At 36.8% G+C, this 15,725-nt stretch overlaps 1 protein-coding gene across 2 annotated transcripts in view; it reads left to right on the top strand.

Moving 5' to 3' along the window:
* Nucleotides 1-15,725, top strand: part of Erlin1 (ER lipid raft associated 1) — a 37,085-nt gene that overhangs the window by 10,388 nt on the left and 10,972 nt on the right. For both annotated transcript variants that reach the window (XM_013017818.1, XM_013017819.1), the window contains exons 6-9: nucleotides 1,568-1,693; nucleotides 4,495-4,568; nucleotides 9,427-9,485; nucleotides 10,525-10,616. In XM_013017818.1, the coding sequence (XP_012873272.1) occupies nucleotides 1,568-1,693; nucleotides 4,495-4,568; nucleotides 9,427-9,485; nucleotides 10,525-10,616 (351 nt within the window). The remainder of the gene's footprint in view (nucleotides 1-1,567; nucleotides 1,694-4,494; nucleotides 4,569-9,426; nucleotides 9,486-10,524; nucleotides 10,617-15,725) is intronic.

Raw genomic sequence — 15,725 nt, 5'->3', positions numbered from 1 at the left:
AGGGCATAGAGTTAGAAATAGGTCACAAATTATGGATAGAGTTGACTTTTGGCAACTTTATGAGTTATTCTTTCATTAGTATATCTAAAAACAAGGTAAACATTTATTTCTAGAATGTATGGTAAAAATCTGTAACTGATCAATTTCTTGGGGGGGGGTCATACTGATTTGTCACTATGGAGAAATATTTTCAGTTGAGATTTGCTGTAACTTGCTAAGCATTCAGACTCCTTAGAGAAAACATTTTAGTAAAGACGAAACTTCACAAAACAGAGTGGATAATATTCAATTTTAAAAATTGCAACTTCTGAGGAAAGATTTCACTGTTTGATCTTTAGCTTTGTTAATCAAATTCCCATGTGTACTATGTTTTTTGGTTTTTTTTGTGCCTGGGTTTTGTCCCTCAGCTTTTTTTGCTCAAAGCTAGTGCTCTACTACTTGACCCACAGCCCCACTTCCACCTTTTTGGTGGATAATTGGAGATAAAGAGTCTCACAGATTTTCCTGCCTGGGCTAGCTTTGAACTGTGATCCTCAGATCTCAGCTTCCTGAATAGCTAAGATTACAGGTGTGCATCATTGGCACTCAGCTGAGTCATGTTAAATTTTACATAAGTGGAACAGATACAGATTGTGAAAATCAGAACAGAAGAGCCACAAGGGCATTACTGTTAAGTGGATTTGAATAATACTTTTTAGAAATTTTTTTTTAGGAATTATTTTGTCTTTTTTCATCTATAGTCAGCCAGTCGTTATCTATGGGCTGTACATCCACAGATTGAACCAACCTCAGATTGAAAATATTCAGAAAATAAAATTACACTTGTATTAAATATACATAGACTTATTATTCCTTAAACAGAATTGTATAATAACTATAAGTATTTGAATTATATTAAGCATTACAAGCCATCTAGAGATGATGGAAATTATATAGAAGGATCTGTATAGTTTACATGCAAATATTACACCATTTTATTTAAGATACAGCATTTGTTGATTTTGGTGTGCTCAGGGATCCTGGAATGAATCTCCATTAGATATGAAGGGATGACTTTATAGTTTACTGACCACAAGTCATTTGAATGGATTATGATTAAAAATAGAAAGTGCAAGACAGGTGCCAGTGTAGCTGCTTTCTCTGACTTTTATTGTGTCTTGGCTTATGCAGTCCTTCTTTACCCCTTATCTAAATATTTGCTTTACAATTATGCTTTTTACTTTTTATGCCTCTAAACCCTGTGTCTCTTAAGTTATCTTCATGCTGCTGCCAAAGCACAAATCTCTGTCATGCCTTATCTTTAACAGTTCTTTATTAACTCAAACCTAATACATATTTTCCATAATATATGGAATTTGAAGTTTGCTCGTTTGTATTGTGAGTGCAAGAAAATATGGAGAATTGAGCCCAAAGAATATTTAAAGGTTTGTGAGTTATGTTTTCTGATTTCATTGTTTTGTTGAAACATTTCCTCAGGAATAATATATAACTCTTTTACCCTGGCTGAATTTGAAAATACCTGGGTTATTGTTGGGTAAAACAAACATTGGTTATATCTCTCTTTCAGTATTTGATATCGTGAGAAACTATACTGCAGATTATGACAAGACCTTAATCTTCAATAAAATCCACCATGAGCTGAACCAGTTTTGTAGTGCCCACACACTTCAAGAAGTTTACATTGAATTGTTTGGTAAATGTCTTATTTGTTTTAAATACATAAGTAACCAATTAAAAACGGTTTCAGTTTATTTATTGATGCTGTAACATTAATCAACCTTGCGCTATTTGAACATTTTTCTAAACTTACAATAGAGAAATTATCTTTAAAATACAGATTTATCTTACAATTTTGTGTAGCTTGATAGAGATTAGAAAAACTTTATTCCTCATATACCATATTCTGTTCTTATTATGATAACTTAATGAAAATTAGTCTTATTGTAATAGATAATTTGAGAAAATTAAGAAGTCTGTGTTTGGGAGGATTTCCCAAGATCACTACTAATTCAAGATTTGGTGGAAGAATGACAAGATTTAGCCTGTACTTGTATTTACAGCTAATATGTATTATAGGCAAAAGATACAAAGCAAAACTAGCAAAAAGAAAAGTTACATGGATGAAGTCAAGAGGAAACCAGAGCCAGGAGCTAGTGGCTTATATCTTTAATCCTAGCTACTCCAGAGGCTGAGATCTGAGGATCAAGGGTCAGAGCCAGCCCAGGCAAGGAAGTCTTTGAGACCCTTATCTCCAGTTAACCACCAGAAAACTGGAAGTGAAGCTAAGGCTCAAAGTGATAGAACATTAGCCTTGAGCAAAAAAGCTCATGGTCTACACCTAGGCCCTGAGTTCAAGTCCTATGACTGACAAAAAGAGGAAACCAGAAGCTGGGCTTTCATGACTCATGCCTATAATCCTGGCTACTCTGAAGGCTCAGATCTGAAGTTTGTGGTTCGAAGCCAGCCGGCGCAGGAAGTCCGAGACTCTTTTATCTCCACTAAACTCCAGAAGTAGAGCTGTGGCTCAAGTGGTAGAGCACTTGCCTTAGGCAAAAGGAAGGTCAGGAACAGAGCCCAGGCCCTGAGTTCAAGCCTCAGGACTGGCACCAAAAAAAGAAGAAAAAACAGATAAAGAATCTTTTTAGAAAGGAGTTGGAAAGGATGTTTTTAATTTCCCTAGTAACAAATTGTGACAGTACATGAAATGTCTCAAGAAACTTCTGTAGTTACAGTTACTCAGTGCTTAGCATTTTGTACTGCAGCCTGGTAATGTAGGAACTGTATGACCACTATATACTAATCTTATAGACTACCAGAAGAAAAACACATGTTCAGCACAAACCATATTGTGTGTCTAAATAGTTTAGGCACAGTGAGCCACTTTTATCAGTTCTGGAGATGGTGGAAACCCTTCCCAAATCCCAGGTTTTCAGGTGCCCACTGGTCAACTTACACACTGGCTTTAAGGATCACAGTTTCAGGCCTGCTATATTTACTTTGTTCTGAACAAGTTTTCATTTGTAACAATGAAAGTTCTGACTTGAATATGTGCAGTTGTTATTTGGTTGCTTACTCACACTCCTGGAATTTTTTTCTTGGATTCATTGGAATGAAGCTAGAATCTCCCAGCTGATAGCTCTTTTATGATGAACAACTATGATAGTGGTATATGAGGAAACAAAACGGTCATAATTTTTCACAGTTATTTTAATGGTGATAATAAGCTGGGCACCAGTAACTCATGCCTGTAACCTATCAGGAGGCTGATATCTGGAAGATCAGTTCAGAGTCAGCCCAGGCAGAAAATCATAAAACTCCATCTCCTATTAGCCAGGTAGGAGGCATGGCTCAAATGGTAGGACACCAGCAGTGAGCAAGAAAACTGAATGGGAATACTAGGCCCTAAGTTCAGACCTCAGTAGGGGGGGTGGGCGGAGGTCAAAGTATTGAGGTCAATAAAAATCACGAGTAAAGTGACACCATCTTCATTGTCCAGTACATTTGTGCATCAGACTTCCTATGAGTGTTTTGTTCTTTTAAATCAAAAATATAAGGAAAATGACATCTAGGGATTTGTGCAAAGACTGACTAAAGGTAGGAATTAGCTTTAAAAAAAAAAAATGAGAATAAAGCCAGGTGCCAGTGGCTCACAGCTATAATCCTGGCTACTCAGGAGGCTGAGATCTGAGGGCCTTGATTCAAAGCCAGGCTAGGCAGCAAAGTCCATGAGACTCTCATCTCCGATTAACCACCAGAAAACCAAAAGTAGCACTGTAATAGAATGCTCACCTTGAGCTGAACAGCTGAGGGACAGTGCCCAGGCCCAGAGTTTAAGCCCCATGACTGACAAAAAGAGAGAGAGAGAGATTAGATATGTATAAGTCCTGAACTAAGACACTATGGATCCAGATTGTTCATTTACTGAATAAATTAGTTTTACACAATAATTAAATTTAATAAGTCAACAAGTTACCCTATGAATACATTTATCCAAAGTTGTTAAATGAGCTTATTAGGTAACTTGAACTTTTTTTTAAGCAAACAAGATTAATATTTTTCTTCTTTATTAACTAATGTCTCACTATTTTCCATACAAAAGGAAAATGCCTCCTATACATTTCACTTATGCTTCATAAAGGAAGAGTAGGTGTATGTCTGCAGAAGCTAGGTCTCACAGTGACTGATTTTGCTTTGATATTAATGCATTGTTTTAAAAAAATATCAGCCAGGAACTGGTGACTCAAGCCTATAATCTGAGCTACTCAGGAGGCTGAGATCTAAGGATCATGGTTCAGAGTCATCTTGGAAAGGAAAATCTGTGAGACTCTGATTTCCAGTTAAATACCAGAAAACCAGAAGTGGAGTTGTGGCTCTAAAGTTCTAGCCTTGAGTGAAAGAGCTCAGGAATAGTGCCCAGTCTCTGAGTTCAAGCCCCACAACTGACCAAAAAAAGTGAGTAACCTGAGATAAGTTGTCTTTGACTTTCAAAAACAGATCAAATAGATGAAAACTTGAAGCAAGCACTACAAAAAGATTTGAACATCATGGCCCCTGGTCTCACCATACAGGTAAGCCCTTTTCTAAAGAAGTTCTCTGGAAGGTTTTGGGAGGAATTTTTGGTTTGGTTTGGTTTATGTTTGTTGTTGCTGGGGTTTGAACTCAGAGCTTTGCACGTGCTAACTTGCTGGGCATAGGCTGTGCCATTTGAGCCAGACCCCCACCCATGTTGCTTTCATTTTTTTCTGGATGGGGGTCTTCCATTTGTGCCTAGGCTGGCTTGAACTAAGATCCTTTTCTTTAAGATTTTCACATCCAAAATGACTAGACCTTGAGAATAGGTATTTATATGCAGTGTCAATGAAAAATGCAGGATTTGTTGTTGTTGTTTGGTCGTGGGAATTGAATTCAGAGCCTGGATACTGTCTCTGAACTGTTGTGCTCATGGATAGCACTCTACCACTTTGAGCCATAGTCCACTTTCAGTTTTCTGGTGGTTAATTGGAGATAAGAGTCTCATGGATGTTCCTGTCCAGGCTGGCTTCAAACTGTGATCCTCAGATCTCAGCCTCCTGAGTAGCTTGGATTATAGGCATGAGCCACCATCACCCAGAGAAAAATGTGTTTCTTACTAAGTGCCTGTAGTCAATAACATTTGAAAACCACTTCTAGATCCTGTAGTACGTTAGAACTGGTAACTTGGTTTCTGTAGCATTCTTTCTCAGAATTGTGGAACATGGGTTGATTATTGTGATTACCATTACTACAAGTGAACATACATTTTCTTAGTTTTTGTGTTTCAATTCTTTTTGCTCAGTGGCACAGAGAAGGTCCCTGATAAATATTTCTGTTGCTAAATGAACACTCTGAAACAATGTTTTCTTAGGTGTCATGGCATCTCAATTCTTTTTGCTCAGTGGCACAGAGAAGGTCCTTGATAAATACTTCTGTTGGTAAATGAACAGTCTTTTCTTTTTGGTCTAAGACTTGAACTCGGTATCTGACACTTTTGCTTACTTGCTGGCATTCTTACACATGGTCACACCACCAACCCCACAATTTGGTTATTTCTTCTTCTTTTTAAGTGAACGATCTCTGTAAACATTAATATTTTTTTCTACTTTTCATACCCCATTTTTATCCTTGAAAAGCTGTTCTTACAGATTAATATGTTTGTACTGTTTTATTTAGTGGAATGACTATTATATGCTGACTTTGGGTTTTAAATACTTATATCCCAGAGGTCAGTTTCAAGTATATTTATTTCATCAGCTTTTTGCTCTCCTTTATTCCCTCACAATTTGTGTGTGTCTGTGTGCATGCTTGCATATGTATATTAGTTATTAGTTTTGGATATGTTACATGTTTTTCTTAAATCTCTTATGCAGTTTACTCATGATTATCTGTTATAGCAAGAGTTTATCTTTTGACTTGCTTGAAAATGTATGATGTATTTCAAGATTGGCAAGAATATAGCCTGTTCTGTCTCATACTGGACAAGAAGTCTTCAGAAGATAGTCCAGTCTGAAAATGTCATAATGAAACTCATTATTCTCTATGGTTAATGTTCATTTAAAACCATTTTATGCTCATTTTCATGAGGTTAAAATCTCTAAATTAAATGCAGTGTGCCAATATCTTTTGAATTGTATTTATCCAATTAGGTATGTCTGGTAGTAACAGTGTGAAAATACTATACAGAGGGGTTACAGTTACATGAGCAAGGTAATGAGTACATTTCTTATCAAGCATTGTTGCCTACTTCTTTGGTTTTCCCCTACCATCCCTTCTTTCCCACCTCCTCAACTCCACTCGCCCCCTTCCTCCTCCCTCCACTGCCTAAATTGTAAAGTTTGTTTTTCAACATAGGATCTTGTACATCTCATTGTTGCAATGGGCCAACCTGTATCCCTATTTAAACAATTTGTTTTTTCCCTTCCCCTCCCCAAATTATACCAGCATCAAATACAGTGAGAACAGGGGTTATACCGTGGGGGAGGGACATACAAAGCAGCAAAAAAAATCACATGATATCTTATAAATACGTTAGAAACAATAGCAAGAAAGAAAAAAAACACTTGTGTCCCTATCTTGGCGTTCATTTTGCTTAACATCATCTTATCTGACCTTTTCTACTTGTCCCAAATATATACTAGTTATTGCAAATAAGGGAAACCATGGGACTTACGTTCCTTTGGGCCTGGCTTACTTCACTTAATATAATTTTATCCAAGTCTTTCCATTTCCTAACAAATGGGGGCGATGTCATTCTTTCTGATTGAGGCATAGATTGTGTGTGTGTGTGTGTGTGTACACATATATATACATATATACACACCCATATATATGTATATACATATGTATTTACACATATATGCATGTATATGCATATATGTGTATATATACACATATATACCACAAATAAATGGGCTAAAGACTTAAAGAGAAACTTCTCTGAAGAAGAAATAAGAATGGCCAATACACACATGAAGAAATCAACCTTTCTAGCCATAAAAGAAAGGCAAATCAAAACAACATTGAGATTCCACTTCACCCCAGTTAGAATGGCTATAATCAAGAACTCTAATAACAGCAGATGCTGGAGGGGCTGTGGCCAGAAGGGAACCTTACTGCATTGTTGGTGGAAGTGTAAACTTGTTCAACCACTTTGGAAAGTAGATGGAGGTTCCTCAAAAGACATAGAGCTCCCCTATAACCCAGCAATCCCACTTTTGGGCAGTTACCCGAATGATCTGGTTCTGAATTTTTGTCTTCTGAATATCTCTTCTGTATTATTCTATGACATCACATACTTCACCTTAAATGTATGATGAGGTCTTCCACATAACCCCACTTTTTATTCCATTCTACAGTAATCATTAGTTATGATAATCTTCAAAACTGCCTACAGATTTGACTATTCTCTTTCATGTAGGGAATGATGTGTTGCTTAAAAGTTCACATATGTGGGCAAGCTACATCTTCAGCCCACTTAAAAGTTTTTAAAGTTTTAAAATCCTTGTGTATAAAGGCTTTGTTACTTAAACATTTAGCCAGTTTTCAGAAGCTAATTAAATCTTCCTTCAGACCAGTAAAGTGTTTTCTGTATGTATTTGCAGTGTAAATTGGGGAGTGCCGGATGTTTAAGTAGTATAATCAAAAGGTTTTGAGATATCTAATCCTAGGTGTAGAAAAGTCAACCTTCAAACAAATCCAAGCAGGTAATCTCAATTATGTCCAACTATACTATCATTAGAGGAAAAAATTATCTAGTAGAAAAGATTGTCCATATCCTGATGGACACAGTAGCTCCCACCTATAATCTTAGCTACTTAAGTGATAGCGATTATGAGAATTGAAGTTCAAGGCCAGCCCAGGCAAAAAGTATAGGAGACACCCCCCCCACACACACACACGTTAACCAATAAAAGTTGGACGTAGTGTCACATAACTGTCATTTATATGGGAAGCATACATAGGAGGATCACTGTCCAGGCAATTGTGGAAATAAACTCAAGACTCTGTTCAAAAAACAAACAAAACAGTGAAGCCCAAAGGGCCAGGTATGTGGCTTAAGTGGTAGAGTGCCTGTTTAGCAAGCCAAGCCCTAAGTTCAAACTCAAGTACCACCAAAAGTAGATTTTAAAATAATGTCCATATTTACACATTGTGATACATCTGTGTGGGAGGTAGAAGTAGAAGGATCATGAGTCCAAGGCCAACCTGGGAAAAATTAATGATGATGAGGTATCATAAAATATCAAAAAGGTTAGGGTTGTAGCTCAGTGGTAGAGCACTTGCCTAGATACTGTACTTGCCTAGCAAGCACCAGGTTCTTGGCTCAATCCCCACTGCTACTCCCCAACATTTTCTGCGAAATCCCCTCCAATCCCCCATAAGGCAGGTAGACCTTTGTTGTTGTTACTGTTTTTCAATACTGGAGATTAAAACCTGAGCTTCACACTTGCTAGTTAATCACTCTACCAGTCTTTATGGTGGGTTTTTTGTTGTTGTTTTTTGTTTTTTATGCTAGTACTGGGACTTGAACTCATGGCCAGGGCACTTTCCCTTAGCTTTTTCATTCAAGGCTAGTGTTCTACCATTTGAGCCACACTTCCACTTCTAGCTATTTGCTGGTTATATGGAGATAAGAGGTTCTTAGATTCGTTTACCCATGCTGGCTCTGAACCATGATCCTCAGATTTCAGCCCCTCCCCCCCTCAGTAGCTAGGATTACAAGCATAAGCTGTTGGCACCAGATTTTGTTTTGTTTTTTTGAGACAGGGTCTTCCTATGTAGCCCAAATAAGCCTTGAACTCCTGCCTCTGCCTTTGCCTCCTAGGCATGCCTTATTACATCTAGCTAGACTTTAAGCAATATTCCAGCAAGAAAGAATGTAAGCTATTCATTGGTACCTACCATCCAACCATTTGGCTATATATATATGTGTGTGTATCTAGTGCCAAATGATAGCCATTTTAGGAATTCATAAATTAATTTGCCCACTAGACACAGTATTCACTTGCATGTGTTAACCTGGGTTTTCATTTGCTTTTGCCTCTCTGAATTCACGATTGCAACTTTGTACCTTTGCCTGCCTCTGTTTCATTGGCTTTTAAGCTTGAGAAGGAAAGCAAAACTATACAACTACAGATTTTTGTATATATTTAAGAAGATCCTATTCTCTGAGAGAGTTTATTTCCTCCGTGGATACTTTTTCTCCTATAGATAAACAACAAACTGGTAGCTTATCTCTGATTCTTCCTATTGATGACATGAAAAGTAGATTCTCTAGAGAGATCCCTATCATATGTGTTGGTAGACAGCTGTATGGTAGTTGTTGTTTTATTGGAATACTTTGGGGATCTCTGGATGATTTAGTTCAAAGATTTACATTTTAAGTATACTTTTATATTTTTACTTTTATAGGCTGTGCGTGTCACAAAGCCCAAAATCCCAGAAGCCATAAGAAGAAATTTTGAGTTAATGTGAGTAATATGCATGGATCCTAATATTTCTGTCTAGAGCTGTCTACGTAGTAATATACCACTGTACTGCAAACATATGAGATAGTATGCTCTGGGGTTGGGTAAATACCTATTTTCCAAATATTTATGTTAATAATACTACCAATTCTTACTTTGAGACTCTGTTTTCTGCTTTGTTCTTAATATCATCTTTATGTCCCCTTCCTTCTTTTCTCCTTTTTTTTGGTGAGGGGGCAGTATTAAGGTTGAACTCAAGGCCTTGTACTTGATAGGCAAGTGCTCCACCACTTGAGTCACACTCTTTTTGCTTCAGTTATTTTTCAGATATTGTCTCACATTTTTACCTGGGCTATCCTCAGACAGAAATGTTCTTAACCACCTTCTGCATAGCTAGGATGACAAGCCTTGGTTTGTTGACATCAGGTCTCACTAACTTTATTGCTTTTGCTAATCTCAAAAACTTTCATCTTCTGGTTCTTTACCTCATCCCAAGTGGTAGTACTTCAGATGTTTTCCATCATACCTGACACCAGCTTTTTTTGTTTTGTTTTGTTGGTCATGAGGCTTAAACTTGGGGCCTGGAAGCAGTACCTGAGCTTTTATGATCAAGGCTAGCACACTACCACTTTGAGCCATAGCACCAATTCCAATTTTTTGGTTGTTAATTGGAGTAAGGGTCTCACAGAAGCTGGGCACTGGTGGCTCAAGCCTGTAATCCTAGCTACTCAGGAGAGAGGCTAAGATTTGATAGTAATGATTTTGAGCCAGCCCAGATCCATGGGACTCTTATCTCCAGATAACCAGCAAAAAATCAGAAGTAGACATGTGGCTCATCAGCCATGAGAGAAAATGCCTAGCAAGAGCACAAGGGCCTAAATCTAAGGCACACTAAGAGCAAAAATAAAAAATTAAAATCTAGGACTGGAGGGAAGCGTAGTGGTAGGGTACTTATCTAGCATATATCCATGCATTAGGCATTGGGTTTGATCTCCAACATTGCAAAAATAATTTCTAAGTTTCATGATGTTTTGCTTTACAGGGAAGCTGAGAAGACAAAACTTCTTATAGCTGCACAAAAACAAAAGGTTGTGGAGAAAGAAGCTGAGACAGAGAGGAAAAAGGCTGTTATAGGTACTTAGATTTATTTATGAATGTCTTTAAAGTATGTATGTATTAAGTTTGTCCTAAGATTGGTCAGTCTCATGTTAGATATTGACTAATACTCAATATAGATATGTAGTAGAGAGTTCTGGAAACGTCATTGTACATACAGATATACTCAAGCCTGTAAAAGGAAGTGAGGTTAGTATTATTCAAGTGTCTTGGCTCTTTCATCAAGTCATTAGCTATCACTATTGTCTCCTTCAAGAGTAGAGAGAATGGGTAGGGTTTATGAGCAACTTTAGGTTCTGTGGAGTAGATTTCCACTCATATGGAATAGAGAAATTTTTTGGCCAGAGCTCAAGATTACAGTACATGTCATTGGTGTTGACAAACGCCTTGTTATATCTAGTTAAGGTACTGCTATCTTCAAAAGTACTTAAGAATTGCCTGTAGATGTTATAACTAAATATTTCAGATATAAAGGAATGGACCAAGAAGAGTACAATGAAGTCTTAATATTTTGCCATATTTCTTTGAGATGTTTTCTTTAAAGAAAACAAAATCTGTTTGAAGCTTTCTCTTTACCTTTCTCCACTCTTACTTATTTTACCTGTTTGACCTTACAAAAGTGATATAAAATTACCTTGTATTGTACACTGGCCTTTTTTTGATCTGACTGTTGAGTTTTATTCATATTGATACTGGTATATCTACTTTTTTAAAATGTTCTAGTCTTCAAACGGTTTTACAAGGAGATTGTAATTTAACATCCAGTGCATCAGAGTGCTCCTTCATGTAGTTCATTTTTAACTGCTGGCCTCAGTTTATTCTAGAGAATTACTTCTGAAGTTAAATTTTTGTTCATCTGTGTTACAAACACTACTGTGATAATATGTTTTTTCATGTCTTCTTGTGCATTTCTATTATTGGAACATTATTTAGTGTGTGATGTGGCTTTGTACTCTTATACCAGCTTTTTCCAGAATCACAGTAAGATGAGTACAGGTTATAAGGACTAAGTTAGAAAGCTTTTTTGTATGCCAATCCTGGGGCTTGAACTCAGGGTCTTGGGAGTGGTCCCTAAGCTTTTGTGTTCAAGGCTAGAGCTCTGTCACTTGGGCCACAGCTCCATTTCCGGTTTGGTTTTGTTCTTTTTGTTTTGTTTTTGTTTTCGTGTTTTTTTGCTGGTTAACTAGAAGTAAATCTTGTCGATGTTCCTGATCAAATGGGCTTTGAACCTCTATCCTCAGATCTCAGCCTCCTAAGTAGCTAGGGTTACCGGTATGAGCCACTGGGAGGCAGGTGTGTGTGTGTCAGAGAGAGAGTGAGAGAGTGTGTCAGCTATCCCTGGCTGTGTGCGTATGTGTGTCAGAGAGAGAGAGAGTGTGAGAGAGAGAGAGAGAGAGAGACAGAGAGAGACAGAGAGAGAGAGAGAGAGAGACAGAGAGAGAGAGAGAGAGAGAGTGTGTGTGTGTGTGTGTGTGTGTGTGTGTGTGTGTGTGTGTGTCAGCTGTCCCTGAGCTTCTTTGGCTCAAGACTAGCACTTTACCATCTGAGCCACAGTGCCACTTCAGGCCTTTTCTGAGTAGTTATTTTGGAGATAAGAATCTCACAGACTTTCCTGCCAGGGCCACTTCAGGCCTTTTCTGAGTAGTTATTTTGGAGATAAGAATCTCACAGACTTTCCTGCCAGGGCTGGCTTCAAACTGCCATTCCCAAATCTCAGCCACCTGAGTAGCTACAATTACAGGCATTAGCCACCATAGCTAATTGTTCCTCTTAACTGTTGACTGTTCCTTACTGTTCCTAAATTTGTCCTGACTATTCTAGGCATTATTCCTCCTGCTAGAGTTCTATAAAATTCTGTGTTGGGATTTTTATTGCAATTGTATTAAATGTATTCATCAATTTGAAAAGAATTACCATACTTGTGCATTTGTTAGGGATTTATATATTCTTTAAAGGTTTTATTTGCTTATTTGTTTTTACCCAGTCATGGGGCTTGAACTCAGGGCCTAGGCCCTGTCTTTGAGCTCTTTTGCTCAAGGCTAGTGCTCTGCCACTTTAAGCCACAGCTCCATTTCCAGTTTTCTGATGGTTAATTGGAGATAAGAGTCTCCTGGACTTGCCTAACTTTGAACCACAATCCTCAGATCTCAGCCTCCTGAATAGCTAGGATTATTGGCCTAAGCCACTAGCTCCCAGGTTTGATTTTTCTTTTTTAAACCTGTTAATATGTTGCATTATATTAATAGATTTTCTGTTACTGGATATTCTTTTTATTCTTAGGTTAAACCTATGCGGTTAACAATATAAGAAGTTTATCATAAGTCTCTCAGTTATGGTTTGCTGGTAATTTCTTTAGAATTTGTCCTTTTTTGTAAATTACATCAACTTATTTTCTTACGTAAATAACAAAGTTTTGTTTCTTTGTTTTGGTATTTTTTATTTTGGTTTGTAGTTTTAAATTTTTTTGGTGCTAGTCCTGGGGCTTGAACTCAGGTCCTAGGGTGCTGTCCCTGGGCTTTTTTGCTCTACCACAGCTCATGTTCAGCTTTTTTAGTGCTTAACTGGAAATGAGAGTGGATCCTCAGGTTTCAGCCTCCTGAGTAGCTAGGGTTACAGGTGTGAGCCACCAGCACCTGGCAATTTTTACTTTTTAATGGTTCTACTAGCCTCAGAATTACTTAAAGAACATTTCTTCCTTTTCTGGAGCATTTTGTATAAGATAATTGTTCCCTCTTTTTTGTAGGTCTGGTGGCACTCACTTGTGAAAACCTTTTTATTCTAATTGTGTTTGTGCTTTTTATTTACTTGCATTTTATGGTGACATTTAACATGGTGATTTAATTTCTATATTGAATATATATCTGTTCAGGTATTTGGAAGTGTTATGATTTGCTTGTTTTTTGGTGGTACTTGCTATGCAGGTGCTCTACTCATTTTTTAATATGTATTTTTTATTGTAAAGATACTGTACAGAGGGGTTACGGGTAGATGGGTAGGGTAATGAGTACATTTCCTATGGAGCATTGTTACCCCCTCCTTTGTTTTTCCCTACCATCAGGTGCTCTACTCTTGAACCACACCCTCAGCCCTTTTATCTTTAGGTAGCTTTCATATAGGGTATTATGGTTTGGTTTGGTTTTGTTCTCAAGACTTGCTTAGAGCAATAATCCTTCTCCTTAACTCCTTAGCTGGGTGCACAGGGTCCTGCCTAGCTTTATTGTTGGGGTGGAGGTTTTGATGCCTTTTTGCCTAGGCTGACCTAGAACAAGATAGGCTTTATTTTTATTCTTTTTTTCCCCAGAGAAATGGATTTTGTTTTTGTTGTTATTTCTTTTCAGTGTTATTTGTACTTATTTTTATTCTGTCTCCAAAGTTTTGAAATGTATTTTGCTTATGTTCAGTTTTAATTCCTCTAAAAGCATTTTCATTGTATTTTCATCTTTTGACTTATGAGTTATTTGTATAATTTTATAATATAATTTTAAATTTCTGGTTCAATGGGTTTTGAAGCTTTCCCTTTTTTGTTGATTTTTCAGTGTCAATTTTAGAAAACAAAATCTGATACATTAACTCTTTTTTAAAATTTGTCTTGTAGCCTATCTACCCATATCTCCTTTTGTAAATGTTCTTTATATGCTTGAAAAACATGAATATATATATATATATATTCCCCATTTATTGAACACAGATTGCTGTAGGTTAGTTAAGTCAATCTTATGGATTGTATTGATCACATCTGTATTCTATTTTTTTGTCTTTATGAGCTATCATTTACTAAGAAAGATGTGTTAAAACGTCCACCATGCATGTATTTGTTAACTTGTAATTTTTTTCTTTGTATGTTTTGGGTCTGTATCATTAAGAACATTACAGTTCAGGATTATTACACGTCCTTGGGAAATGGCTTCTGTTTTTGTTCATCTGTTTTGTTTTTTAACATTCTTTTGTGTGTGTGCCAGAACTGGGGCTTGAACTCAGAGCTTGGATGTTGTCCCTCAGCTTTTTGTGCTCAAATACAGTGCTCTACCACTTGAGCCACAGCTTTACTGCTAGCCTTTTGGTGATTAATTGGAAACAAGAATCTTACGGTCTTTCCTGCATATGCTGGCTTCAAACTGCAATCCTCAAATCTCAGTCTCCTAAGTAGCAAGGATTACAGGCATGAGCCACTAGTGTCTAGCCCAACATTCTTTTTCCTTAAACCTGCTTTGTGGCTTATGAAATATTTTGTGCAATGATAATGTAGCTATGCCAGATTTCTTTTGGTTATTTTTTCTTGATATATATCTTCCCATCCTTTTTTACTTTCAACTTTTCTATGTCATTGTTTTAGGTGTGTCTCTTATAAACAGCATATAGCTGGATTTTGTTATCTTATCCAAAATGTGAGAATCTGTCTTTTAACTGGTGAGTTTAGTCTTTTTATATTTATTGTGGTTACTGCTATATTTAGATTTTATTTGCATCATTCAGTTTTGTGCTGTTTATCATGCATTTTTCCCCCCTCTACTTTCCCTTCCCCCTTCATTTCTGATATTCAGTTGATTGAGTTGTTTTTTATTCTTTTACTGGGCTGGAAATTTTACACTCTTGTTTCTGACATATACACTAGTCATCACCTCTGAAATATTAACAAGTATACTTGACAACGGCTGAAGTTAGTATTCTCTTTATTCTCTTCTTGAACAATACTTTGGAATGTTTTAACTCCTGTTTCTATCCTCCGTCTCATGTGTTGTTTCCTTGTGTTTCTAGTTTCATGTTACTTTTATCTTCCCATTGATTATACCATCATGATGATTATTGGTTCTCACAGTAAACATTTACTTTGATTTATAAATAGTCATTTTTTTCTTCTGCATTGCTCTGGCTTTTTTTTTTCTTACAGCTTTTTTTCCCCTTTGTTTCAGTGAACACTAAGGAGTGGAGACCTTGTTCAGTCATCCTTGGTCTAAACATGCTTTTATTTTATTTTTAAATGATAATTTAGCTTACAATTCCACACTAAACTAATTTTTTATCACTTTGCCAGTGTTATTACAATTTTATTTGGCCTGTTAAACCTATTACAAATATTCCATCATTGAGTAATTAGTCTCTGCTTGTTTTTTGCGAGTTCTTTCTGTA

Source organism: Dipodomys ordii, unplaced genomic scaffold (assembly GCF_000151885.1).
Source record: "Dipodomys ordii isolate 6190 unplaced genomic scaffold, Dord_2.0 Scaffold36, whole genome shotgun sequence".
Lineage (NCBI taxonomy): Eukaryota > Metazoa > Chordata > Mammalia > Rodentia > Heteromyidae > Dipodomys > Dipodomys ordii.
This window is presented reverse-complemented; position numbering and strand designations above follow the sequence as displayed.